Genomic DNA, 26,277 nt, shown 5'->3' on the forward strand with positions numbered 1-26,277 from the left:
TTTCTCTCTTTGATATCAAGATCAGGTTCTCCACCCACCCCAGACATTTCTGATTGTCACTGCTACTGTCTGTCCTAAAGAGGCAGGTATGGAACTTTCTTTAACACCGTGCCAGGTTCAGGAAGTCTCTCTCGACGTGTGTCTCCCTGCGGCTGTTAGGTTCTATTTTAACAGGAAAGTGGGATGAGAGAGTGTCCCGGGGTCTGCATCCTGAAGGAGGACTTCCTCCTCTTTCGCTGTGTGTCTCGGGGGCACCGTTGTTGGGTGCATGTTGGGGGGGTACCTGGATCATCATGTCTCAGTGGATTGTCGAAAAGTATCATCCCCTTTGTCCCACTTAATGGCTTTCAACTTCAGTTCTGCTTTATCTGATAAGAGTGTTGCAATATTTATTTACTTTTTGTTATCGTTTACCTGATTTTTTCAAAGACTTTTCAAGAGCAGTTTTAGGTTCACAGGGGAAGTACAGAGATTTCCCAGATACGTCCTGCCCCTACACAAGCACGGCCTCCCTCACTATCAGCGACCCACCACCAGCATGGCGCATTTGTTACGATGGATAAACCACATCATTGTCACCCAGAGTCTGTGGTTTACTTGCGGTTCACTCTGTGTGTTGTCCGGTCTGTGGATGTGGACATATGTGTAATGACATGTGTCCACCTTTGTGGTATCATACACAGTAGTTTCCCTGCCCGAAAAATGCTCTGTGTTCCTCCTATTCGTCCCTCCCTCACCCCCAACCCTGGCAACCATTGATCTTCTGTCTCCATAGTTGTGCCTTCTCCAGAATGTCATATAGTTGGAATCATACAGTATGTGGCCTTTTCAGATTGACTTTTTTCACTTAATAATATACATTTAAGGCTCCTCCTTGTGTTTTCATGACTGATAGCACATTTCTTTTTAGGGCTGAATAATATTCATTGTCTGGATGTAGTACAGTTTATCCATTCACCTACTGAGGGACATCTTGGTTGATTCCAAGTTCTTGCAATTATGAAGAAAGCTGCTATAAATATCCATGTGCAGGTTTCTGTGTACACATAAGTTTTTGGGTAAATACCAAGGAGCACGTTTGCTGGATTGTATGGTAAGAGTATGTTTAGTTTTGTAAGAAACCACCAAACTGTCTTCCAGAGTGGCGGCACCATTTTGCATTCCCACGAGCAATGAGTCAGGGTTCCTGTTGCTCCACGGCCTTGTCAGCCTTTGGTGTCGTCCGGGTTCTGGATTTTGGTCATTCTAATAGGTGTGTACGGATATCTCATTGTTTTAATTTGCATTTTCCTGATGACATCTGATGTGGAGCATCTTTTCATATGCTTACTTGCCGTCTGTATATCTTTTTTGGTGAGGTGTCTGTTAAGCTCTTTGGTCCATTTTTAAATTGGGTTGTTTGTTTCCTTACTGTTGAGTTTGAAGAGTTCTGTGTATATTTTGGATATATTTCTTTTTATCAGATATTTGTTTTGCAAATATTTTCTCCCAGACTGTGGTTTGTCTTCTCATTCTCTTTTTTTTTTTTTTTTTTTTTTTTTTTTTTTATTTATTTTTTTTTTTTAAGATTTTATTTTTTCCTTTTTCTCCCCAAAACCCCCCGGTACATAGTTGTGTATTCTTCGTTGTGGGTCCTTCTAGTTGTGGTATGTGGGACGCTGCCTCAGCGTGGTCTGATGAGCAGTGCCATGTCCGCGCCCAGGATTCGAACCAACGAAACACTGGGCCGCCTGCAGCGGAGCGCGCGAACTTAACCACTCGGCCACGGGGCCAGCCCCTGTCTTCTCATTCTCTTAACAGTGTCTTTGGCAGAGCAGAAGTTTTTAATTTATTTTTTTAAAGATTTTATTTTTTTCCTTTTTCTTCCCAAAGCCCCCTGGTACATAGTTGTATCTTCTTCGTTGTGGGTCCTTCTAGTTGTGGCATGTGGGACACTGCCTCAGCATGGTTTGATGAGCCTTGCCATGTCTGCGCCCAGGATTCGAACCAACGAAACACTGGGCCACCTGCAGCGGAGCGCGCGAACTTAACCACTCGGCCATGGGGCCAGCCCCAGAAGTTTTTAATTTTAAGGAAATTAAATGAAGTCCACTTATCAATTCTTTTTTTCACAATCGTGCCTTTACTGTTGTATCTAAAAAGTCACCGCCATACCCAAGGTCACCTAGAATTCCTCGTATGTTATCTTCTAGGAAGTTTCTAGAGTTGCATTTTACATTGAGGTCTGTGATCTATTTTGAGTTAATTTTTGTGAAGGGTGTCAGGTCTGTGTCTAGATTCATGTTTGCTGCATGTGGACGTCCAGTTGTTCCAGTAACATTTGTCGAAGAGACTATCTTTGCTCCGTTGTATTGCCTTTGCTCCACTGTCAAGCATCAGTTCACTATATGTGGGTCTATTTCCGGGCTCTCTTTTCCATTCCATTGATCTGTCTATTCTTTCCCCAGTGCCATGCTGTCTGGATTATTGAAGCTCATAGTAAGTCTGGAAGTTGAGGAGCATCCGTCCTCCAACTTTGTTCTTCTCCTTCAGTATTATGTTGGCTATTCTGGGTCTTATGGCCCCTCTCTATATAGACTTTAGAATTGGTTTGTTGATATCTGCAAAATAAGTTGCTGGGATTTTTATTGGGACTGCGTTGCATCTATAGGTCAAGTTGGGAAGAACTGACATCTTGATAATACTGAGTCTTCCTGTTCATGGACACAGAATATGTGTGCATTTATTTAGTTCTTTGATTTCATTCATTGTCATTTCCTCATGTGGATGTTGTACATATGTTTGTTATATCTATACCCATTTCATTTTGGGGGGAATTAATATAAGGGGTATTGTGTTTTCAGTGTCAAATTCCACTTGTTCCTTGTGGTATATGGGAAAGTGACTGACTTTTGTATATTAATCCGATATTTTACAACCTTCTATAATCACTTATTAGTTCCAGGAGGTTTTTCTGTCAATTCTTTTGGATTTTCTAAATAGATGATCATGTCATCTGCGAACAGACAGTTTTATCTCTTTCTTCCCAATCTGTGTGACTTTATTTCGTTTTTACGTCTGACTACATTAGCTGGGACTTCCACTCAAAGTCGAGAAGGAGTCGTGCGAGGGGGCGGCCTTGCCTTCTACCTCACCTTAGGGGGAAGCTTCAAGTTTTTTACCATTAAGTATGATGTTAGCTGTAGGTTTTTTGTAGATATTCTTTATCCAGTGGAGGGAATTCTGCTCTATTCCTAGTTTACTGGGAGTTTTTATCATGAGTATGTGTGGGATTTTGTCAAATGTTTTTTCTGCATCTGTTGCTAAGACCATGTGATTTTTTTCTTCTTCAGCCTGTTGATATGATGGCGTCCATAACTGCCTCATGAATGCTGAAGCAGCCTTATATCCCTGGGGATAAATTTCACTTGGTTGTAGTGGAATAATCCCACTTGGTCATGGCTGGCCTGTTTGCTGAAAGGGAAACTATCTTTAATCAGGCACGGCCCCCGGTTCCTTGATCTGAGGGGAGTGTGGCCAATGAGAGGGGTCCCAGCTCACCAAGGCGCCGCCCACCGTGTTCTTGGGAGGGCGTTCCTCTGAGCTCTCCGCGCCACACAGCATTCACTCTTTGAAGAGATACTGGTTTCCTGCCCAGAACAGCTGGGCCGAGCGCCTCCAGCGCAGCAGCTGCCAGGAGGGCTGCAGGGAGGTGGCAGCATGCTCCACCCGCGGTGCCTATCCTTGGAGGATGGGTCAGTGATCTCAGAGCCGTGGCATTCGGAGGCTTGCTCCCCATGGGAACCAGGAGGAATTTCATGGAGAGGAAATGGGAGGACTTTGGAAAGGAGCTGCTTATGCATCTCTGGAGTCCCTGGGGCTGCCCGTGTAATGTGCCGATGACTTCCAGCCCAGGAGGTCAGTGGCTGCTGCTTCTCACATCCTTAATTTGGAAAAGTTCTAGCTGCCCGGGACGAAGGGCAGTGGTGGAGCATATCCATGCCTAACTTTGGGGACAGCCGAGTTGGGACACCAGGGCCACTGGCACCCAGGCTGGTGAGAGTCTTGTTTCCTAACCTTTGAGCATCTCCCCAAGTGGACACTTGGGCCCTGGACACTTCTCATACAAAGGGACCATCATAGCAGCAACAATCTTGGTGGACAGCAGTGTCTGTCTTAGAGTGGGAAGTGACCACCGTTCTCCCAGAGCCCTGGGTCTTCCTGTGAGGTCCCCCTGGTCCCACGAGGGGCCCTCCATCCTCACAGGTCTGCGGCCCGGCCATCATTCCACGGAGGCTGCTGTCTATGCTGTTCCTGGCTGTTCCCCACCTCCTGTCTGTGTGGAGGTCTTACCTGCAAGGGATGGGGTGAAGTCGAGGCGTGGCCCTGCTAGCTGGCGGTGCTGCCCATGTGGCGAGAAGTCGGGGCCGCGCAGAGCTGAGACGCTCCTGTCCTGGAGGGTCAGCACTGGCTGGTCCCCAAGGTGCACGTCCTCATGTGGGTGGCTCTTGTCTCTTTCTTCTGTTTTCATTTTTTGTTCTCAAGGAGCTACGTGAAAGACACAGCTTGCCTTAGGAAGTCGGGGTTCAGCATTTCTTCCCTCTGCTCTGCCCTGGGAAGTCCCAGGTCAGCCTGGCCCTGTGTTCAGGGGTCAGGGACCAGACCCCAGGTGGCCACCACACACAAACACACACACATCACACATTACACTCACTCTCACAGAGGTTCAAGCACACATTCACAGTTGGCCCTCGCAGGCTCACCGCAGCCTTCCTCGGGACCCACCTGGTCACAGCCCCTTCCCAGAAGAGCATCTCCCGTGTGACTCGCACTTGGCAGGTAGACCACACCAGGCTGGAGGTGGGGGTCTTGAGAGAAAAGCCCTGGGGCCTGGGCCCTCAGCCAGACTACGGCCCATCGTCCCGGCCCCACCTGGCAGCGTGGGTGTAGGGAAGCTGCTGAGGAGTGGGCCTCTCCTTGAGTTGCTGCTTCCCCGTCTCCTTGTCCAGCAGTGACCACACTCCGTGGACAGAGGATTAGGGCCTGCCCTCGGCCCCCGTCACCCCTGGCCCCACAGCTTGTTAGCCCCGAGGTCGTCAGTCCAGGCTGCTCGCGGCTCTTACATGCCCAGGAAGTGGCGTCCTCTGTGCTGTGCCCGAGGGCTCCAGCAGGTCCAGGCGCACAGTCAGGCCAGGGTGGGCATCATGGGCAGGGCCTCTGGGCCCATCTGGACAAGAAATGAGGGGAGAACCCGGGCACCATGACCGTGTCCCCAGCCTGGGCTCTCCCACTGAGGGGGCTCCAAGGTGGGATGTCTCGTGAGAATGCGTGCTCCGTGACACCAATGGCCGAGGAGGACAGACGGGGCACGTTCTGACGTGGCTCCTGAGGACAGTGAGGTGGACGCATGAGAGTCTGCGGGCCATCGGAGGCAGGACGAGCCGTGTGGGCCTGCGCCAGCGTGAGCGTCAGCCCCTTCAGGAGAGAGCCCACCGCCCGCCAGCCATTGGCCCGTCTCAAGGCCCCTCTCCAGTTCAGGGCGGTTTTGGCACCAGTGTGGACATGGTGGGAGGGGACGGGAGCCGAGCCCCCGCCCCCGGGGGCCCCACGCAGCAGCTGCTGGGCTGTCCACACCCTGCAAAACCCCCAACAAACCTGGGAGGACTTGCTGGGATTCTTGTGCTGAGGGTGGGCCCAGACACGGAACCACCGGCCTGGGTCAGGATAAGCAGCGTCCCCTAAGAAACAGCCAGTTCTCACCTGCCACCTCCCAGCAGTTTAATTGGCTTCCAGGCTGGCTCCTAACGGGCATGAAACTGCAGGAACACCTCAGGATGCCGTTTTCTTTTTCTTTTTTTCCTAATCCAGTGTTGTGGGGGTGGGGTGCGTTGACTGGCGCAATGGCACGCTTCTGCGGTGGGGTCGCAGCTGAGGTTGGGGAGACAGAGTGGGGGCTGGTGGGGGTGGGGTGGGGTCTGCATGTGTGCCGAGGTCCCAGAGCGGGCAGGGAGGTTGGAGTCCCAGCGTAGGGTGGGGTCGAGCATGGGGATGGGGTCTAAGCATGAGGGCGGGTCTGAGCGTTGGGTGGGGATGGGGTCTGAGTGTGGGAGTTGGGGCAGGGTGCACGGCCAGGGATAGAGATGGGGTCCAAGTGTAGTAGGCAGGTCCGAGCATGGGGTGGGCTCTGAGCGTTGGCTGGGGGCAGGCTCCTTGCTCTGATGGGGGCGCCGAGCCCGCCCGCTGGTTTGGGACGGTCCCTGCCGTGTCCCTCTTGGGTGGCGGGCTGGTGACAAGGAGGCTGCAGTGGCTTGTGGCCTCCTGGTGACCCCAGCCCGGCCCCTGGATGAGATAGGTGGCCGTGGGTGTCCCCAGCCGCAGAGCCCAGAGGGGGGCGGGTGCCGGGCACGTGGGCGGCTCTCCTGACTCGGTTTCCCCCGTGTGCCTGCACGCGCCTCACTGTGTCTTTCTTCTCTCGGCAGACAGCGCACGCACGGAGGTGGGGCTCCTGCAGCTGCTCGGCGACCCCCCGCCCCCGCAGGTCTCCCGGGTGGACGACCCCGACGTCGGGCCGGCCTACGTCTTCGGCCCGGATGCCAGCGGCGGCCAGGCAGCGCGGGACCTCTTCCCGAGCCGGTTCTTCCGTGACTTCTCGCTGCTGCTCCACGTGCGCCCGGACACGGCGGGCGCGGGCGTGCTCTTCGCCGTCACGGACGCGGCGCAGGCCGTGGTCTCGCTGGGCGTGAAGCTGGCGGCCGTGCGTGACGGCCACCAGGACGTGCAGCTGCTCCACGCGGAGCCGGGCGCGGCCCGCACACGCGTGGCCGCCGCCTTCCGCCTGCCCGCCTTCGCCGGCCAGTGGGCGCGCCTGGCGCTCAGCGTGGACGGTGCGGCCGCCGCGCTCTTCGTGGACTGCGAGGAGGTGCAGCGCGTGCCCCTGGCGCGGGCCGCGCGCGGCGTGGAGCTGGAGCCCGGCGCCCGCGTCTTCGTGGCTCAGGCCGGACGAGCGGACCCCGACACGTTCCAGGTAACCGACGGCCGTGCGCGCCGGCCCCGGCAGCCCGGGGGGCCTGGGGGTGCTGGCCAGTGGGGGCGAGGGACAACAGGGCTGCCCACGTGGTGCGGCAGGCCCCGGGGAGGAGAACCCTTGACCCCCACCTCGAGGGTGGCCCCGGGGTCCTGGGTCAGCCCGCTCCCCTGCATCACTTACTCCCCCGTGTTCTGGCCCCTTCCCACCCCAACAAGGGCCTCCCCGGGCTGCAGTGACACCCCCAGCCCAACTGGCCCCCTTGGGACCTCGTTCCTCAGTGGACGCCCACCCTTGTCACTGTCCAGAGCCCCTTCTCCTGTGTGTGCACCTGTGGTCGGTGCTGTGGTGCCCCTGGGGCTCCAGGCCCTACCTTGCCCCATCGGGTGTGAGTATTGGGCTGTGTCTAGGCCCAGCTCCATGACCCTGAACGATGGAAATTTCAAGACAGCAAGAGCAGAGTGTAGCCCTGAGCCTGGGCCCTCCAGGAGTTGGCTGCACCCGTGAAGGCTGCGCACCAGCTGGGCCGGGCCCAGGGGTTCACACTGCACCGCCGTTAATCGTGCTGGTCATTATTTCTACCAAGCTGTGCAGCGGCCCCACGGCCTGTGAGCCCAGGGCAGGGCTCTGGTTCAGAGCCGTGTGGATGGCATTTCCCCAGCGGTGGTGGGCCGTGGCTCCCCAGGGACACCCCATCCTCCTGGGACTGACCCTGGCCTTCATGTTGGATTGGAGGGAGATCCCAGAGCGGGAATGGAGTCTTTCTCCCATGCCCTCAGCCCCTACACCTCTGGAATCCCGACCTCCTGGAAGCTCAGGGTGGGCACCCTCAGCTGGCTGACTCACAGCCCCCGAATTCTGCAGTTGGAGCTGGTCTGCAGCTGGCTCACCCCTGCCCAGGCTCCAGACAGGGGTCCCTGTGTGAGCTCCCGGGGGATGTGTCCGCAGGGGACAGAAGGTTAATTCTTGCCCAGACAAAGGCTGCTTGATTAAAGTTGTTCTAAGTCCTGGCGACTTGCGTTCTGAAAGCTGACCTTTCACCTTTGGCAAAAGCTTTCACCCTGGGGTCTGGGAGCCAGCAGGACTTTGATACCAAACTGGGCCTCTTTGTGTTTTCATTTTGGTGCTCGAATGTGATTAACTGGAAAGAAGTCGGAGAGTCGTCCTGACCCGGGTGGGGCTGTTTACTGGCAGCTTGTGTGAGATTTCCCAGGCGTTTCAGGATGGAAAAGTGTCCAAGTTCCAGACGTCTTCAACACTTGGACAGAGAAGTTGCCCGTGTGCTGATGGGGCAGTGGTCACCTGTCTCACGGTGCTGATGGAGGGGCGTGGTGGTCACCACCACCGTGCAGCGAAGGCCTCGCCAGGGCTGCCTGGCATCTCTGGAGAATGCGTTTGCCAGTTGGATACGTAGGCAGACAGTGTCTGGGTGTTTTAATTTGCATTTCTTGGTTGTCAGTGAAAACAAGCTTTAATTTTCTCATGTGTTTCTTGGCTGTTTGTATTTCTTCTTTTGTGACTGGCTTGTTTATGTTCTTTGCATTTTGGTTTTGATGAGTTCAACCGTTTGTCATTGATTTATATAAGCTCTTTATATATGGAAGAAACCGATCCTTTGTTGTGTACACTGCAAATTTTATTTCCCAGTTTGTCATTTGCCTTTACACCTTGTCCTTTTTTTTTTTTTAACTGCTGGGATATTTAAAGTGTTTATGTGGTGAAGTCTGGCCTGGAGAAGACACCCACAGCATGTAACATCCCAGCAGTCTTTGAAGGTTAGGAAGACAGAAACAGAAGCGTGTGTGGTTCCTGTGTGGCCCTGGGCTGTGTCCTGCTTGACCTCCAGTTGATTTCACTCATGTCACATCCAGCTGAGTCAGCTCGGTCCCGCTCCGTCTGTCCCCGAGGATGGGAAGTTTCGAGAGTTTTCCCTGTGGGTGTCTGATCAGATGAGAGGAGGGGCAGGCTTGTCTGGAAGGATGGAAGACAAAACGGGTTTAGTACCAGGTTTCTCAGACTTTCTGGGTTGAGATTCCTGGGAAAGAATCCTTGGAGTCGTGTGGTTTGTAAGATTTGGCAGAATCCAGCGCAGAGCCTGGGGAGCTGCGAGGAGCCTGGGCCCTCCCTCCCCTCGTCTCCAGAACAGGCCGCTCGTCCCCTCGCTGACGCCGCTCAGCTGCTCAGCCCGGCGCCGGTCCAGACGCATCTGCACAGAACCTGCATTGTTTTCTCCCGTCAGAAAAATGCCTAAACGTCATTAGTCTTTTCAGGTTTATTCTTGAGTCCAATTTGGTAATGATGAATGTCTCCCGGGAAATATTGATTCCATCCGGTTGTTACAACATTCTGCTAAAAGCGTGACCTGCTAAAAGCGTGACTTCCAGCTCTCTCCTGTGGTTCTGCATCTTCTTTTTTACCATTTTAAATGCTCTGCAGCACACTTTTCTTGACTTGATTTCTTCGTTGGAAGCATCCCCATTTCTCGTTCACTGTTTGCTTTATCTTATCAGGCCCCCCCCCCCGCCCCCCGCCTCTGGTCTCTTTAGGCTTCGGTGGCCTGTTTATTCAGAACAGCTGCCCGAGAAGGCCCTTTGACCCCTTGTCGGTATCGGGCACCACACCAGGAGCGGGACTGTGCTTGGGGACAGGAGGGGGCTGCTCTCCCGCTGCGGCCCTCCGGGGTGGGTGGTCACTTACTTTGTTCGGTGACAAACGCACTGGAGGTTGATACTTTTCACAGCACGAGGCTTGTTTGGCTCCATTACATAAACAGTGAGCGCCCCGTCCACTGAAGCCAGGATGCCCACCGGCATCGCTAGCTTTGGGCCACCAGACAGAGGAAGTGTGGGCACCCCCAGGCCCCCGAGGTCTCCCTCCCCCAGAGCCCCTAAGCCAGCCACACCATACCTGCCGCTGCTGACTGAGGGAGGACTCGGGGCCCCCGAGGTCCCTGTCACCTGTTCCTCCCGACACCCCTCTTTACGACTGTGCACCCCTCTGACGCTCTCTGAAGTCACACGCTGGCGGCCTGACCTAGACACAGGTCACAGCATCTGTGCAGCGTCCTAAGCTGACTGAGGGAGGAGACAGAGGGGACATGGTTTGTAGTGGAAGAAGGTGTGGGCGAGACCCCCTGGGAGGAAAGCTCGGAGGAGCCGACACCCTCGTGCAGCAAGGCAGGGACGGGTCTGAGTCTGATGCAAGTGAGGTGGTCAGAAGCCGCTCGGTACAGAGGTGTAAAGAAGTGGCACGGTGGCGTCCTGGCCCCGTCACAGCCCCGGCTGGGGTCGGTGGTAAGGGACCAGGCCGACTTGGGCGTCAGCCGGCAGAGGCAGGGGCGGCCAGGAGCGCTGCAGCCCCTCCCCCATGCAGGCCCCTCAGCCAGGGCACGGCCCTTCCGGGGGGCCGAACCGGCGGGTCAGAGGCCACCCCAGAGTCCTGGGGGCCCAGGAGTCGGGGTCCCAGGGAGGCAGCCCCCACACCAGCGACTTTAGTGACGCAATTTCGCAGCGTCGGGTTCTGACCGTCTACACACGACGGTGGGATGTGCGGCCCTCGGGGCGGCCGTGACGGGTCATGTTTTAGACCATCTTTAGTGACAAAGCGCAGTGTCTGGATTTCGTAACGTTTGGTCTGAGTCGGCTCAGTGTTTGCAGCAGGCGCTGTGGCCTCGGGGCCCTGACGCCTTCCCCGGCCGCGTGTCCTTGGGGAGCTCCCTTGGGGGGCAGCCTGGCCTGGCCGCGCTTGTTCCTCTGCCCTCTGGTTATTCCGGCTCGGGACGCCCTGCTCCTGCTCTGCGCCTCCTGACACCTGTGCTCACACGCATGCTCACACTCGAATACATGCCACACAAGGCGCTCACACTCTCAGTGGTCACATGCCCACAGTGCTTGCTCACACACACACACTCGCACACGCACATGCATGCTCCCACGCCCCTCCTGGACAGCGCGGCCGCCCTCCATGGTGGTTGGAGCATCCCAGAATTTGGGGGGAAGGACAGTTGTCCCTCGAATAATCCAGCTGCCGCCTGCTGCCAGATCCCCTGCTCGCTGCCCTTGGACTGGAGCCCTGGCCCCGGGAGGCCTGTGGGTTGCAGCTTCGGGAGGAGGACCCCCACCCCGAGCTCTGCCCAGGGCAGGGCGGGCCTTGACCACGGCGCCACGGGCAGTTCCTGCCTTCGATCCTCTGGAGCCTGCCGTGGTTACGAGGGGAGATCAGTGATGATGAGGTGGTCCCGCCAGTGGACACCGTTTTTCCCGCCTCCGGAGATGGACCTCGAGGCAGGAAGCGGTCATCAGTGACTTGGCACGCTCCCCCCGTGTCGGCTGCGAGGCAGCAGCAGCTTGGGTCACCCAGACGGTGCCCGCTGCCCGTGACATCTGTGCGAAAGGAGCCAGAGTCCCTCGCCTGCGTCCTTGACCTCCTCCTCCCCTTGCGAGTTGAGGCACTGGCCTGGCTGGGAGTGGTGCTGGGGAGAATGACAACCTCACAGTAATTGTGGGGGCTGCAGGGGTCTCCCTCAGCCCTCCCCCAGCCTGAGTCCGAGAGTCCTCATCCGCCTCCCAGGAGCAGGTGTGTGCCTGAGCCTGCACGCACACGTATGCAGGCGCACACAGGTGCAGAGAGACGCAGGTGCACACACATCTAGACACACACACACATGCACACAGAGATGGGACACCGCCCCACAGGCCTCACCTTCAGTGGGCATATGGAGTCGGGCAGAACTGGCCCCTGGAGGTGCCAGCCCTCCTGGGAGGGAATCCAGGAGTGCTACCTGGAAGCAGCGGCCTGAGCCGAGCCACGAGAGATGCACGGAGCCCTCGGGTGAGGGGGTGTTTGTTGGTTTGCTGTCACATGCTTCTTGTTGGCGGGGAGCAGGAGGATCAGGAGGTCGAGGGTCAACTGATAAAGGGAGTCCGAAGGGCACTGAGAAGAATAAACAGAGTAGCCCGGCTGGGGTCAGTACACAGCCCTCAGGACACATTCCACCCGCCCCTGTCTCAGTACAGCCCGCGAGGCAGGGGGCCCTTCACGTGCTTAAATGGTTGGAAGCATTGAAGGAAGAATAGTATTTCGTGACACGTGAAAATTACATGCAATGAAAACGTGTGTCCACCAGGTTTGGTTGGAACAGCCACGCCAGCCCCTCCCTGCCGTCTGCGGTCGATTTCCTGGGACAGCCGGAGAGAGGTTATGACAAAGAGCGAAGGACTTATCTCTGGTCTTGATAGAGGATGTTTGCTGACCCCTGACCTGTTCTAAGTGGTTAAATGTGCATCTTAGAATTGATGAAGTGAGGTCTGTATTTAGGGAAAATGCACCGAAGTGAATCCCAGTGGATTAAAACGTTGAATAAAGCACAGAGAGAATATTAGAAAGCCTCTGTGAGCACTCGTAACTTCCAGGCAGGGAAGCCTTTAAAACACAGCGTCAGGGACCCCAGGACCCGGCATCCTCGTGTGCTTGGCTCCAAGGCCTCGGCCGGGGTTTAGGACCTGCATTTGCCGTCGCCATGCGTCCCTGCCCTTTGGGGGTCACGGGGCCTCATGGCGAAGGCCCCAGTGCAGCCTCGCCACCCGTGCTGTCCTCAGCTGGTGGTGGCCCCTGCTTTCTCCCTGAGGCTTCCGACCTGCCACTGAAGCCGGTGTCCCCTGTCCTCTCCCAGGGGCGGCCTCCTAGTTCAGGACGTTACCCGGCTGGTGTCTGCTGCCCCCTGACCTCCCCATGCCCCCAGCGCCATCTGCCTGTGTCCCTCAGGGACACCACCTCCAGTGACACTCCTCGTCCTTGTCTTACCGTCCGGCCTGGGCACCCTCCAACCACTGACCTCTTCTCCACACTGAGACCTGAGGGGGCAGGGCCCGGTTCTCTGCTGCGTCCTGGCGCCTAGGGCAGGGCTGAGAACACGTGAGGGAGCGTGTGTGGAGTGAGTGAGAGGGGGAATGAGTGAGTGGGTGAACGAAAGAATGAGCCAGTAAGGGAATGAATGAGTGAGCAAATGAGGGAGTGAATAAATGAGTGAACGAGTGAGGGAGTGGCCTCAGAATGGGCCCTGGGCTGAGTGGAGGTGCCCAACGCAGAGCACAGAGCTCGCTCCGGGCGCCGCGGGCTCTTTGCTGTCCCAGCCCTGCCTTTGTTTACTGTGGAGAGGTGGCCTTGTCCTGCCCCCGCCCCGCACCCCCCGCACCCCCACTGCGTTTCATTGGTTTAGCTGAGGAGCAGCCGGGCCCGGGCCCCAGGGACGGTGGCCTCCTCTCTCCCGGGCCCCAGGGACGGTGGCCTCCTCTCTCCCGGGCCCCAGGGACGGTGGCCTCCTCTCTCCCGGGCCCCAGGGACGGTGGCCTCCTCTCTCCCGGGCCCCAGGGACGGTGGCCTCCTCTCTCCCGGGCCCCAGGGACGGTGGCCTCCTCTCTCCCGGGCCCCAGGGACGGTGGCCTCCTCTCTCCCGGGCCCCTGTTGGCTGCCCGCGGCGTCTTCCGTGGATAGACTCCAGTCGGTCCATGAAGCCGCCTGGACTCAGATTCAGCTCATTGCTCACCCCTTCGCCCCCTCCCCTGACCCATCTGTCCCTGGTTTCGGGGAGACCCTGGGCCCCGCCTCTGGACCGCTGGTGACCTCTCTCCCTCTGCGTTTAGGGGATGATCGCGGAGCTGAGAGTGCGCGCGGACCCCCATGTGAGCCCCGTGCACTGTCTGGAGGACGACGATGACGATGACGATGGGGTGAGTGACTGTGCAGCCTGGGCTCCCTCCCCCACCCCTGCCCTGTAGGAGGGGGACCCGAAGCTGGTGGGGCTGGCCTTTCCCTGGAACCCCAAAGCCATGGGGCTGGAAAGGTCACTTTTGAAGATGCCCTTGGGGTACCAGGAGCCTGGGATAACGTTTGTGTTCACCCTGTAACGTCAGCCTTTTCCTGCCTGGAAGTCTCCGTTTAAAAACACATTCTGCACACAAAGTGGATGTTGGGAGCCGGCCCCAGAATAGCTGGGTGGGCAATACAGTCGACAGTAGTCACCATAGCGAAAAATATGAGTGGGTGTGAGTGTGCATGGGTATGTGAGCATGTGAGTCTGTGGTGCGTGAGCGTGTGTGTGTGAACATAGCCTGTGGTGCATGAGTGTGCATGGATGTGTGAGCGTCTGAGTCTGTGGTGCATGAGCATGTGTGAGTGTGGTGCATGAGTGTGCATGGGTGTGTGAGCATCTGAGTCTGTGGTGCATGAGCATGTGTGAGTGTGGTGCATGAGTGTGCATGGGTGTGTGGGCGTGTGAGTCTGCGGTGTGTGTGTGTGTGAGTCTTTGGTGTATGAGCATGCATGGGTGCGTGAGCATGTGTGAGTGTGTGAGTCTGTGGTGTGTGAGCCTACATAGGTGTAAGCGTGTGAGTCTGTGGTGCATGAACCTGTGTGAGTATGTGTCTCTGGTGCATGAGCCTGCATGGGTGAGCGTGTGAGTCTGTGGTGCGTGAGTGTGCATGGGTGTGTGAGTGTGAGTCTGTGGTGCGTGAGCATGTGTGAGTGTGCCTGTGGTGCATGAGTGTGTGTAGGTGTGCATGTGTGAGTCTGTGGTGCGTGAGCGTGTGTGTGAACATAGCCTGTGGTATGTGAGTGTGCATGGGTGTGTGAGCATCTGAGTCTGTGGTGCATGAGCATGTGTGAATATGTGAATGTGGTGCATGGAGTGTGCATGTGTGTGTGGGTGTGTGAGTCTGTGGTGTGTGAGTGTGCATGTATGTGAGTGTGTGAGTCTTTGGTGCATGAGCCTGCGTGGGTGTGTGAACATGTGTGGGTGTGAGCGTGTGTGGGTGTGTGTGAGTCTTTGATGCATGGGCATGTGTGGGTGTGTGAGCATGTGTGGGTGTGAGTCTGTGGTGCATGAGCCTGAGTGTGTGTCTGTGGTGCATGAGCATGTGTGTGTCTGTGGTGCATGAGCATGTGTGAGTGTGCCTGTGGTGCAGGAGCGTGTGTAGGTGTGCGTGTGTGAGTCTGTGCTGCATGAGTGTGTGCGTGGGTGCACACAGTCGCGTCAGACCTGGGGAAGAAAACCTCTAGTTCTCAGGCATGTGGAGGATGGAGGGATGGGAGGAAAGCCACGTCCCGGGGGAGACCCCAGATCACAAGCTGCACCTCCAGTGGACGCACTTGTGAACAGAGTGAGGTTGTCCCATCCCGTCCTGTTTCTGGCGGCTTGTGCTCTGCGTCCATCACAGTGCAGCCTGCACGTGGACAAATCTGTGCCGAGCATCTGTCTGCAGGCTCTCTGGCGCATCCCGGACGGTGCCCCTGGAGCAGGGTGACAGGGCAAGAGAAAGAGAACACTTCTTCAGGTTCTCTGTACGTCTGGCTGGGCACAGTGGACTCAAAGGGCCATCCTCCTGGTCGGATGGGACAGGCCTTGTTGAGTGCCAGGCTGATCGCTGCAGGCGAGGCCCCGGACCCTGCCCTCGCCCTCCAGGACGGGCGCAGAGGAGGCAGCCCCTCGACACTGCCCGGGGCGGGGTGGGGTGCCCACTGTCCTCTGCTCCCAGGCCCGCTGCTCACCATCTCTTTCCTTGTTGTCCCCACACCTTCAGGCATCCGGAGACTTCGGCAGCGGGCTCGAGGAGCCCCGGGAGCGTCTCGGGGAGGAACCGGTGAGTGCAGCGAGGCCGGGACCCCCTGACCCGGGGCAGGCGGGTCTCGGCCCAGGGCCCGGTCCCAGTGGTGGGGCCAGGCCTCCTCTCGTCTCTGCTGTGGGGAACGTGCTTGGAAATTCTGTGTCAGATTCTAAACGCTCCGCTGGTCCCGAAGTGCCCTCGACCTTCTGTCTGCCTCCCGTTAGGCTGGAGGACCGTGAGGGACTGGCGGGGTGTAAATCAGGCGAGACGGGGAAGCGTGTGGGGGGCTGGGTGAGGCAGGGTTCCCGGGTGGCTGGATGGGTATGGCCAACTCACCCCCCGAAACAACAACCAGGAGGGAGGGGCGCCTCAGGGACGTGAAAGGGACGCGGATTTTCCCCTCTGGACTAACGGCCGTGGCTTGTCCCCTTGCCCAGCATCCATCTCACGTCATCTGGGCCCAGGATGGACATCGAGGGGCCGTAATGGGGCGGAGTGCCGGCCGTCCTGGGGGGACGGTGGGTGGCCCCCACCCACTCAGGGGCGTGGGGACACCGTGGCCCTGCGCTGGCCAGAGCAGGGGCAGCAGCTCTGAGGGAAGCGGCACTAGGAGCCCATCTGTGCTGTGGGGGTGTGGGCCCCCTGGATACGGCCCCACGGGGTAGAGGCCCCCTGTGGCCCTGCCCGGGTCAGCTGGCCTATGCATTCCTCCACCACTAAACCTCTTCCTCACAGATGGGGCTGGATCAGGGAACACGCCCCTTCACCCACCGAGCTCCCGTCTCTACCTAGGGTACCCTGGAGGGGTCAGCGACCAAAAATGGGGTCCCCATTCACACGTTTTCATCGTCTGCCTGTAACCCGTGGTGCTGTAACTAGACACCCATCTCTGCCAGGCTTTGCTTCAGAAAGTCCTGTGGGCAGGCCTGTCGAGGGCCGGCCGGGCTCGGGGTCCCTGGGGGCCTTGCCCGCGATGACAGAGTGGTAGGAAGGCCTGGTGTCTGGCTCCGGCCAGTCAGTGGGGGGAGCCCTGGGCCAAGCCTCGCGGATGACTGTCACCCGCGTACAGTGTCCCAGGGAGTGTGTGGAATGTGGGATGTGGGAGGCGTCTTGACTGCATATGTGATCGTCCCCTTGTGTCCACACCCTTGAGGCTCTGTGGTGCCTCTGGGAACAGGGAAGACGGGTCTCAGAGCAGAGCGGGCCCTGTGCCCCAAGGGTGGGAATCTCTGGGTGTGGAGTCGAGTCCTGACCCGCGGGGGACACGGTGCAGCCATACGCAGCCTGTGCGGAGAATCCCGGAGGCTGCCTCCCCGGCCGGCATCTGGGACTCTGTGGACCCCTCACCGCCTTTTCCCGTCCGGACACAGGAAGGAGCCAGGGCCCTGGAGCGTCCCTGAGGGGCTGTCCTGGGCCTGAGCAAGGGGAGCGGGCTCTGGCCTGTCCCTACACGTGGACAGCCTCCGGGCGCGGGAGTTTCATGACTTGCTGGGCCGCAGGGCTGGGGCCTCCAGGGCGGGGGGCCTCCAGGGCGGGGGGGCCACATCCCCACAGGCTGCTTAGAGCAGACAGCCTGGAGGGTCCTGGCTTCTTCCTGTTTGAGACGAAGCCCCTGAGGGTTTCTTGTCTTTCTTCAAGTCCATAAATATCTCATTTTACAAACCAAGTAAGTCTAAACTTGGCAGAGTGGCCGGCAGGAGCATCCACAGGACGTCCCCGTTGGCTGCCTAACGGAGCATTCTCCCCTGCTCTCACCTTGCCAGGGCACGTCCCTGACACTTGGCCTCCCCGACGCTCCCCCAGTCACCTCACCACCCTTGGCTGGAAGCAGCGACGTGGAAGATTCCAGAACTGAAGAAATTGAGGAAGAAACTACTGTGTCTTCATTAGGAGGTAAAGCTCTTTTCTGGGTGTGGTGGGTGTGTGCGTGTGTGCAGTGTGTATGAGTGTGTGAGGGGTGTGTGCCTGTGTGTATGAGTGTGTTGTGTGTGTGCATGTGTATATGAATGGTGTGTGTGGAGTGTGTGTGCATGTATGAGTGTGTGGTGTATGTGTGCGAGTGTGTATTGTGTGGCCTGTGTGTGTATATGAATGTGTGGTGTGTGTGTGTGTGTATGAGTGTGGTGTGTGTTTATAAGTATGTGGTGTGTGTGTGTGTGTGTGTGCATGTGTGTATATGAGTGTGTGTGTGTGGCTGGGAGGGGGCAGCACCTGCCTGGCACCCTTGCCGCGGGGCTGTGGGGTCATCAGTGGGAACGAGCAGCCGCAGGAGGAGTCAGGGCAGAGCTGCTGCCTGGACGTGGCCACCTCCTCCACGTGTCCTGTTTCTTGTGTTCTTGTTTCCGGGGATTGGTGGGACCGTCCTCAGGGCCTGCCCGAGTCAGCTGCCACCTCCCAGCCTGCGGCCAGCGGGTCCTGAGGGGGACGTGAGAGTAGGTTTTGAGAGAGGAGGTGGCGTTGCAGCAAAGACAATGTCTGCCCAGCACCTCTGTGAAATAGGGAGCATTTGGGGTCCAGGACGTCCCCTGGGGGCCCTGGAGGGCTGCTGTGCTTTTTGTCTGGATTCATTCACTCAGTGTTGTCGTCTGAGACTTGTCCATGTTGAGATTTATCACCAGCTCGCTCCTCGTTGGGGCTGAGTGGCATTTCCCCGTGTGGGTGGACAGGCTGTCCCTGGAGCCCCTGCCCGGGGGCACTTGTCGCCGATGAGGCCGCCTTGGGGTTTTGCTGCCGGCTCCGTGTGGACACCTGCTTTCCCCATGTCGGATGAGCACCTGGGGTGGAGTGTCTGGATCACAATGGGGCTGTTTCTGTTCAGGAGACTGTTTCCCAAAGCAGCTGCACACGCGTCCCCGGAGCCCGGCACCTCCATGCCCTCGCCGACACGGTGGAGTCAGTGGTGCTGTTCTCACAGATGCGCGGTGGTGTCGTCGTGGTTCTAATCTGCATTCCCTGCAGGCTGGTGATGCCGAGCATCTCTTCATAGGCTTGTTTGCCGTTCACGTGTCGTCTTTAGTAAAGAATCTGTTCAGATCTCACGCCCGTCTTTTAGTGGCCCCGTTTGTTTTCCTGGTGCTGAGTTTTGAGAGTTTTGTGTATTCTGGGTACGACCCCTTTATCAGAGGGGTGCTCTCAGTCTGTGGCTTGTCTTTGATTTTGTTAATAGTGTCTTTAGGAGAGCAGGAGTTTTCTCTTGTGATGAAATGGAATTCATCAGTTCGTTCTTTTATGGATCTTAATTTTGGTGTCGTATGCAAGAAATCTGCCTAACCCAGGGTCACAAAGGTTTTCCACTGTGTTCTGGAAGGTTTATGGTTTTAGGTTTTACATTTAGGTTTGTGATCCACTTTGAGTTCATTTTTGTATATGGCATAAAGTATGCATCGTAGCTCTTTTTGGGTTCTTGTTCATTTGTGTTTTGGTGAGGAAGATTGGCCCTGAGCTAACATCTTTACCAATCTTCCTCTATGTTGTTTGTGGGGTGTGCCTCAGCAATGCTTGATGAGTGGTGTGTAGGTCTGTGCCTGGGATCTGAACCTGCGAACCCCGGGCCACTAAAGCAGTCTGTGGAACTTAACCATTACACCACCAGGCCGGCCCCCGTTTTTTTTTTTTTTTTTTGATATGCATGTCCAGTTGCTCCAGCACCATTTATCAAAAACACCATCCTTTGTTGGAACTCAGCTGTCCGTGTGTGTGGGTGTCTGTTTCTGGACTCTGTCTGGATCTGTCTGACTGTCCTGATGGCAGCACCACGCTGCCTTCGTTACCGCAGCTTCATCCTAAGTCCTGAAACCCGGTCATGCGAGTCCTCCGAATTGGTCCCCCTTTCACCAAATCTCAGTGTGTTCTGCCCTGTGCGTTTCCTTGTGAATTTTAGAATCAGTTCGTCAGTCTCAGTAAGAACAGCCTGCTGGGGCTTGACGGGAATATCGCTGAATCCGTGAATCAGCTGCGGGGCTGCATGGACGTCTGAAGGGCACTGTGCCTTCTGACCCACGAGCACAGGCCCCTGGTTTAGGGCTTCTCTTCCGCCAACAGTATTCCGCAGTTTACAGGCTCACTGAGGCCGGAATTGTAAGTTTGCCCTGAATCATGCTAATACTCAACTGTGTCCTGGGAGGTTTCCAGCCACACCGTCCCTGAGGAAGGGGTGGGGCTGCCCTCCTGTGGCTGCCCTGTGAGGCGCGGTGGGTCCACAGTGGGTGGGGTCAGGCCTGGTTGGGGCCACAGGGGCGTCAGCCTGGGCCTGAGGGCACTGCTTATGAGCAGAGTGAGCTGAGCGGGGGCAGGGCCGTGGTCAAGGGTGGCGGCCGGAGCCCCTGCTGTGGCACATGGATGTGGCTCTGATTTCTTCTGGAAATGGGGACCTGCATCCCACAGGGCCGTGCGAGTTGGGAGGTTGGCGCAGCCCTGGAGAACATGAGCCACTCCACGTCTGGCCAAAGGGCCTCAGACCCCGTCCAGTCCCCAAGCTCGGCCGCTGCACTGTCAGAGCGCCTGTCAAGGCCCAGCGAGGGGGCCGAGAACCCTCCACGAGACCCTCAGCAAGCGAGGCCTCGGCGGGCCCCAGGAGTGCGGGGCTCGGCGTGGCCTGAGTCCTGAGTTTCTGATTGACTCCGCGGTGCTGGCGCTGTTGGGTGAGAAGCTTAGGTCTCAGAGTTCACCCCACGTGTCAGTCACATAGGGCGTTCCTCCTGAAGCCCGTTGTGGAGAAGTCCGTAAACGGAGGCGGGGGCAGAGATGACCTAGGCCGGGCGGGCGCTGCTGCGCTCCTGGGGCCGCGTGGGGCCATGTGACCTTCTGCTCTGGGTTGTCTTCTTGTTCTCTTGACTCCTGGGAAGCAGGGCCCCACAAAACCAGGCCGAGGGCTGATTTGGCCCACAGACAGGACTGTTGTTGGGGTCCCGGAACCCCCTCCATCACCGCCCCCAAAAAGAAGCTGCAGAGGACGCTGGGGGGCAGCAGAGAAATCTGAATCCGGGCTGCCTGTTATCACTGTGTGTAAAGACGCTGAACTGCCTAGTGACCGTCCGTCCCCGTTTCCCCCGAAAATGTCCTCATTCTCAGGAGACTTGTGACCTTCAGGGGAGGAGGGTCACGATAAGTGCAACCAGTGGACTCTCAAATGGCTCAGGGAGTGTGTGTGTATGTGTGTGTGTGAGTGTGTGTGAGAGAGAAAGTGTGCTCCAGGCCAGGACCGAGTGCCGCCTGGCTGGCGGGCAGCCCTGGGGACGGGGCAGCCAGCTGAGAGCAGAACCTGGGCCGCTGCTCCGGGACCTCACAGCCACCTCTTCCTCCCCCAGCTCACACCCTCCCCGGCTCAGATCCAGCCGCCACGTGGGACGGCAGTGCCTGGAGCCCTGGGGGCAGCCTGCGAGAGGTGAGGCCACCGCCCCTGACCCAGGACTGCGGGCACCCAGAGCACTTGGTGCCTCTGGTCTGCTCACTGTGGCCTGAGGGAGCTCCTGGGGCTCATGCCCCTTCCTCTGAGTCCCTCCTGTGACCTGAACACGATGGGCAGCAGCAGCAGCCCCTGGCAGCCACAGCTGGAGTGGCTCCTTGGCTGGCAACACGAGGAACCCGTGATCCGACTGGCACATGGGCAGAGCCCTGTAGGTGTCAGTGCTGCTGTGCCTGGCCCTCTGTGTCCACCATGCATGTCCTCTGTGTGTCCATTCCACTGTGCATGTCCTCCGGTGTGTCCACTCCACCCTGCACGTCCTCCGTGTGTCCATTCCACCATGTGTCCACTCCACCCTGCACGTCCTCCATGTATCCACTCCACCATGTGTCCACTCCACCCTGCTCGTCCTCCGTGTGTCCACTGCACCCTGCACATCCATCGTGTGTCAACTCCACCTTGCACGTCCACCGTGTGTCCACTCCACCGTGCACGTCTTCCATGTGTCCATTCCACCATGTGTCCACCCCACCGTGCACATCCACTGTGTGTCACCTCCACCCTGCACGTCTCCGTGTATCCACTCCACTGTGCACGTCCTCCGTGTGTCCACTCCACTGTGTGTCTGCTCCACCATGCACGTCCACTGTGTCCACTCCACCGTGCGTCCACTCCACCGTGCATGTCTTCCGTGTGACCACTCCACCCTGCACGTCGTCCGTGTGTCCATTCCACCCTGCACGTCCTCCGTGGGTCCACTCCACTGTGCACGTCCTCCGTGTGTCCACTCCACCGTGCACGTCCGTGTGTGTCCACTCCACCGTGCACGTCCACTGTGTCTACTCCACCGTGCATGTCCTCCGTGTATCCACTCCACTGTGCACGTCCACTGTGTCTACTCCACCGTGCACGTCCACTGTATGTCCACTCCACCATGCATGTCCTCTGTGTGTCCACCCCACCATGCACGTCCACTGTGTGTCTACTCCACCCTGCATGTCCTCCGTGTGTCCACTCCACCATACGTGTCCTCCATGTGTCTACTCCACCGTGCACGTCCACTGTGTGTCCACTCCACCATGCATGTCCACTGTGTGTCCACTCCACCATGCATGTCCTCTGTGTGTCCACTCTGTGTCCCCTATGTGACACCGAGCCCAGCCCAGGGCTCAGGAGGGCGCAGCTGCGGGCGTGCAGGCGAGCGTGTGTGGTCCCCCAGCCTGCGCTGTCTTCTCTTCATCCCCAGGGAGGCCTCAAGGGGCAGAAGGGGGAGCCTGGCCTACCTGGTCCAGTTGGTCCCCAGGGTCCTGCAGGCCCGGCCATGCACAGCCCCGATGCACAGCCTATCCCTGGGCCACAGGGACCCCCGGGGCCCCCAGGGCCCCCAGGGAAGGATGGTGCCCCCGGAAGGGACGGTGAACCGGTGAGTATGTGTCTCCCCTCGGTCCAGCTGGGGGTGGGGGACTTGGGCAGGACAGGAGAGGGTGCGACTGTGGCTGATGTGGCAGAGCAGCAGGCCCTCGGGACCCTGGAGACCCCAGGAGACCCCAGGACGGCCCCCTGCTTCCTGTCTGTGGGGGAGCGGGAGGGTGTGAGGCAGGGCCAGCTCAGGGCCAGCTGGCCGCAGATGGAGGCTGCAGTGCATTGGCGGGGAGGCCTTCACCTGCACACGGAGAATGTGGGCGTGCAGATCTGCGGGGGTCCGTGTCCATGTCCAGATCAGGGTGCGGATGGGGTGTGATTCCAGTGCTAATGGTTTCTCTTGCTCATTTCAGGGGGATCCCGGTGAAGATGGCAGACCTGTAAGTCTGCGTTTCTCTCTGAGCCGGGTGTTGTCTCTGGCGTCGGTGTCAGACCCTCAGGCCTCTGCCCCACACTCTACACTCAGCAAAGTGAAGGGGTTTCGTGATGGAGCCATTGTGAAAATGCAATTTCACTTTTGTTAAGAAAATATAAGTCTCAGTGTCGATGGAAAAATAGAGTTATGCATGTGCATTGGGACGTTCAGGCTGACAGCTAGGAGAAAAAAGAAATAAAGGGTATAGCTGCCAAACTCGTGGTGGAAAAAACACGTGACAGAGGAGACAAGAACCTGCCCCGAGAGGGGAGGTGGACGGGGCACGACCACAGAGAAGCAAGGTGTGGCGGTGTCAGCGGGGGTTGTCGTGGTTTCAGTAGGTGGAGAGCTGCTGTCTTAAAACACTTAGTTTGGATTTTTAAGTCAAGAAATTCTGTTTCCAAGAAACACGATACAATGACACAAGTGAGTCACAAACAAAGATTTGGGAACCACCAGACCTGACCAATGGTAACAGAGGAGGTGGGAGGGGTTGTCCATGGTCAACCCTGGACTCGGGCCCGAGGGGCTGTCACAGTGACAACAGAGTGACCATTCACTCACCTTCGTAGCTGACAGCTCTGCAGTCAGACTGATCCATGAGTGAGGAGGGTAGCCAGTGCTCAGTCCAGGGGGCTCCCACGGGGCGGGTTGTGTGCGTGCATGTGTGTATGCATGTTCCTGTGTGTGCCTATGTGCGTGTGTGCACATGCGTGTATGCATGTGCCCGTGTATGCCTATGTGCATGTGCGTGTGTGTGCACGTGTGTCCAGGATCCGAATGACTCCATCGACAAGCTAGCTTTGACAGCTGCACTGGAGTTTTCAAGTCTGACAAAGCCTGTGGGGTCTTCCCATGTGCACGTGGATGTTCAGACACAGTGAGGGTCCTTTAGGCCTTGAGGGCCGCCTGCCCACTTCCCCACCTGGCACACACCAGGCACATATGCACACACGTGAGGGACAGTGCACTCGCTCTGGCAAGGACATCTCTGGGGATGCCGTTGTCACCCCTGTGTGGACTCTCCCAGGTGCTGTTTCTAAGATGGGCCCCTGTGGAGAGCCCTGGGGGTCCCTGAGGCTGGAGCTGTGCACCCTTGGCCCTGACTTGGGGCCGGGGGCCTCCCGATTTCCTCCCATGACCCTTGAGGGCTTGGCTCCGTCTGCTCCGTGCTGCACACTTAGAGCACAAAGCCACGTGTTGGTGGTGGCTCGAACGGGGACAGGATAGACGTGCCTCCTCCCTGACTGAGCTACATGACCTCTGTCTTCCAGGGTGACACTGGGCCGCAGGGCTTCCCGGGGACCCCAGGAGACGTGGGCCCCAAGGGTGAGAAGGTGAGAGTCAGCCTGGCTGGGTCTGGGGCGGGCGCTAGTCTGGACCCCGACCCCCAGCGGGAGCCGCGTACCCTGGTGTGACACGTTGTCTTGTGTTCCCAGGGGGATCCTGGTGTTGGGCCAAGAGGACCCCCAGGACCCCAAGGGCCTCCAGGACCACCAGGACCCTCATTCAGACCTGACAAGCTGGTGAGTCTTGCCTGTAGGGATTGGCCCACCAGCCCGGGAGGTGGGAGGGGCCTTCCTGTCCTGTTTCGTGCTTGGCTTCCTAACGCCTCGCTCCTCAGATCCGGGGCCGGCCACGGGAGGGCGTCCAGGCCCAGGGCACCAGCTTCTGCCTTGGGGGGACAGGCGGCCGGACGGGCTGTGGGCTGCAGGTTAGGCAGGAGTCCCTGCAGTCTCTCTCAGCGGGGAGCCGCGTGCACTCTCTCCGCTTCCCGTCGTCAGCGTCTTGAACCATTGGTGGCTCGAGCGGTGCTCAGGGTGCAACCCTTCGTGGGGCGAGCGGGCTGCGGGGGGGATGTGGGCCAGCCGGGCCAGGGGTCTGGGCCCCTGGGGACGTGTCCCTGCTCTCCCCCTCAGACCTTCATTGACATGGAGGGGTCTGGCTTCGGCGGCGACCTGGAGACCCTCCGGGTGAGTATCCCTTGGCCCAGCGGCCAGTGGACGAGGCCCGGGGAGGCGGCCCTGGTAGGTGCTGTGGGCCTGACCCTCTGTGTTTGCCGTCTCCAGGGCCCACGAGGCTTCCCCGGCCCCCCCGGGCCTCCTGGCGTCCCAGGCCTGCCTGGAGAGCCAGGCCGCTTCGGTATGAACAGCTCAGACGTCCCAGGACCTGCAGGCCTCCCCGGCGTGCCTGGGCGCGAGGGGCCCCCCGGGCTCCCCGGACCCCCGGTAAGGCCTGCCCCCGCCTTGTCCCCTCTGGGATTCGGCCACGAATAGGGGGTGAACACCCAGCGTGGGGCCTCTCCCCTGTCTGAGCACAAGGCCCCCACCTTTGGACTCCCCTGTCCTGACCACCGCTCCCTGAATCCTGGCAAGGAGGGGGCTCCTGGCTCTGGCCCCAGGGTGGGGAGGAACCTGCAAGGCTGACGGCTGGGTGACCACACGTAGCGCCCCAGCCCTCTCTGGCCTTCAGTGGGTTGGCTGACCTCCCACAGGCTGACTCTGGGAACGATTCTGACAGGGTCGGGGGTGGGTCCCGCTGCCCGGAGGCCCCTGGGGCCTTGAGGAGCCCACATTTAGCCGACTCACTGTCACGGCCCTGCCTCAGAGCCCTGGCGGCCCCCTGCACCCAGCACTGGGGTCACAGTGGCCTGGCGGGTGCCCACAGGTGTGGCCGCTGTAATCGGGCCACGTGAACCAGGTGCGTGTGGCCTGGTTTTCACTGGGTGACATGCCGCGGACGTACCATCCAGTGAGAGTGTGGGGTCGTCCCACTGACGGCCTGCCCCCCAGTGTGGCAAGTCCCCACGGCAGCGAGTGAGGCGGCCCCCCTCAGCACGGGGTCTGGCGGCCCTTCTCATCCTCCCCAGTTTGATCAGCAACTCAAAAACGTCTTAAAAAAGGAAAGGGAAGAAATTAAACACCTGAGCAGAGCCGTCTGAGCTCTCGACCGCGTTCCCGTGAGCGGGTCTCCTGTGAGCCGGGACTCTGGGCCGTGTCTGGGGAACGTTCCGGTGTCCTCGGGTCTCTGGAAATGAGTGGACACCCAGGTGGTCGTCTGCTAACCCAGGATCCTTCTCAGCCCCTGAATCCCACATGGCCCCACACTCTGCCCTTCTCCCCACAGGGACCCCCAGGGCCTCCAGGAAGAGACGGGCGGCCAGGAGGGACCGGCCAGAAAGGCAGCCTCGTAAGTCACTTCCCCAGCGCCAGGGGTGGAGGTGACCAGGTGCCACGTGGTGTGGCCAGAGAGTGACCCAGCCCCAGATATTTGCGGACATGGTCCTGGTGACTTCGTGGAGGAGGAATGCCACAAGTGTGGTGATGCCTGAGGCTGTGGTGGCTTTGCTCCACACCCGGCCGTCACCGGCTGCTGCAGTCACGGTCCCACGGCCGGGGCCTCGGTCTCCTGAAGTCGCTGGGAACGCAGCCGG

At 58.5% G+C, this 26,277-nt stretch overlaps 1 protein-coding gene across 8 annotated transcripts in view; it reads left to right on the top strand.

Annotated features, from left to right (window-relative positions):
- COL18A1 (collagen type XVIII alpha 1 chain) overlaps positions 1-26,277 on the top strand; it is a 110,707-nt gene that overhangs the window by 60,488 nt on the left and 23,942 nt on the right. For all 8 annotated transcript variants that reach the window (XM_070597947.1, XM_070597946.1, XM_070597948.1 and 5 more), the window contains 12 exons: positions 6,459-7,003; positions 13,645-13,731; positions 15,580-15,639; positions 17,367-17,496; positions 20,910-20,986; positions 22,254-22,430; positions 22,783-22,809; positions 24,119-24,181; positions 24,284-24,370; positions 24,764-24,817; positions 24,914-25,072; positions 25,971-26,033. In XM_070597947.1, coding sequence (XP_070454048.1) covers positions 6,459-7,003; positions 13,645-13,731; positions 15,580-15,639; positions 17,367-17,496; positions 20,910-20,986; positions 22,254-22,430; positions 22,783-22,809; positions 24,119-24,181; positions 24,284-24,370; positions 24,764-24,817; positions 24,914-25,072; positions 25,971-26,033 — 1,529 coding nt within the window. The remainder of the gene's footprint in view (positions 1-6,458; positions 7,004-13,644; positions 13,732-15,579; positions 15,640-17,366; positions 17,497-20,909; positions 20,987-22,253; positions 22,431-22,782; positions 22,810-24,118; positions 24,182-24,283; positions 24,371-24,763; positions 24,818-24,913; positions 25,073-25,970; positions 26,034-26,277) is intronic.

The sequence above is a fragment of the Equus przewalskii genome, chromosome 27, assembly GCF_037783145.1.
Source record: "Equus przewalskii isolate Varuska chromosome 27, EquPr2, whole genome shotgun sequence".
NCBI classification, from domain to species: domain Eukaryota; kingdom Metazoa; phylum Chordata; class Mammalia; order Perissodactyla; family Equidae; genus Equus; species Equus przewalskii.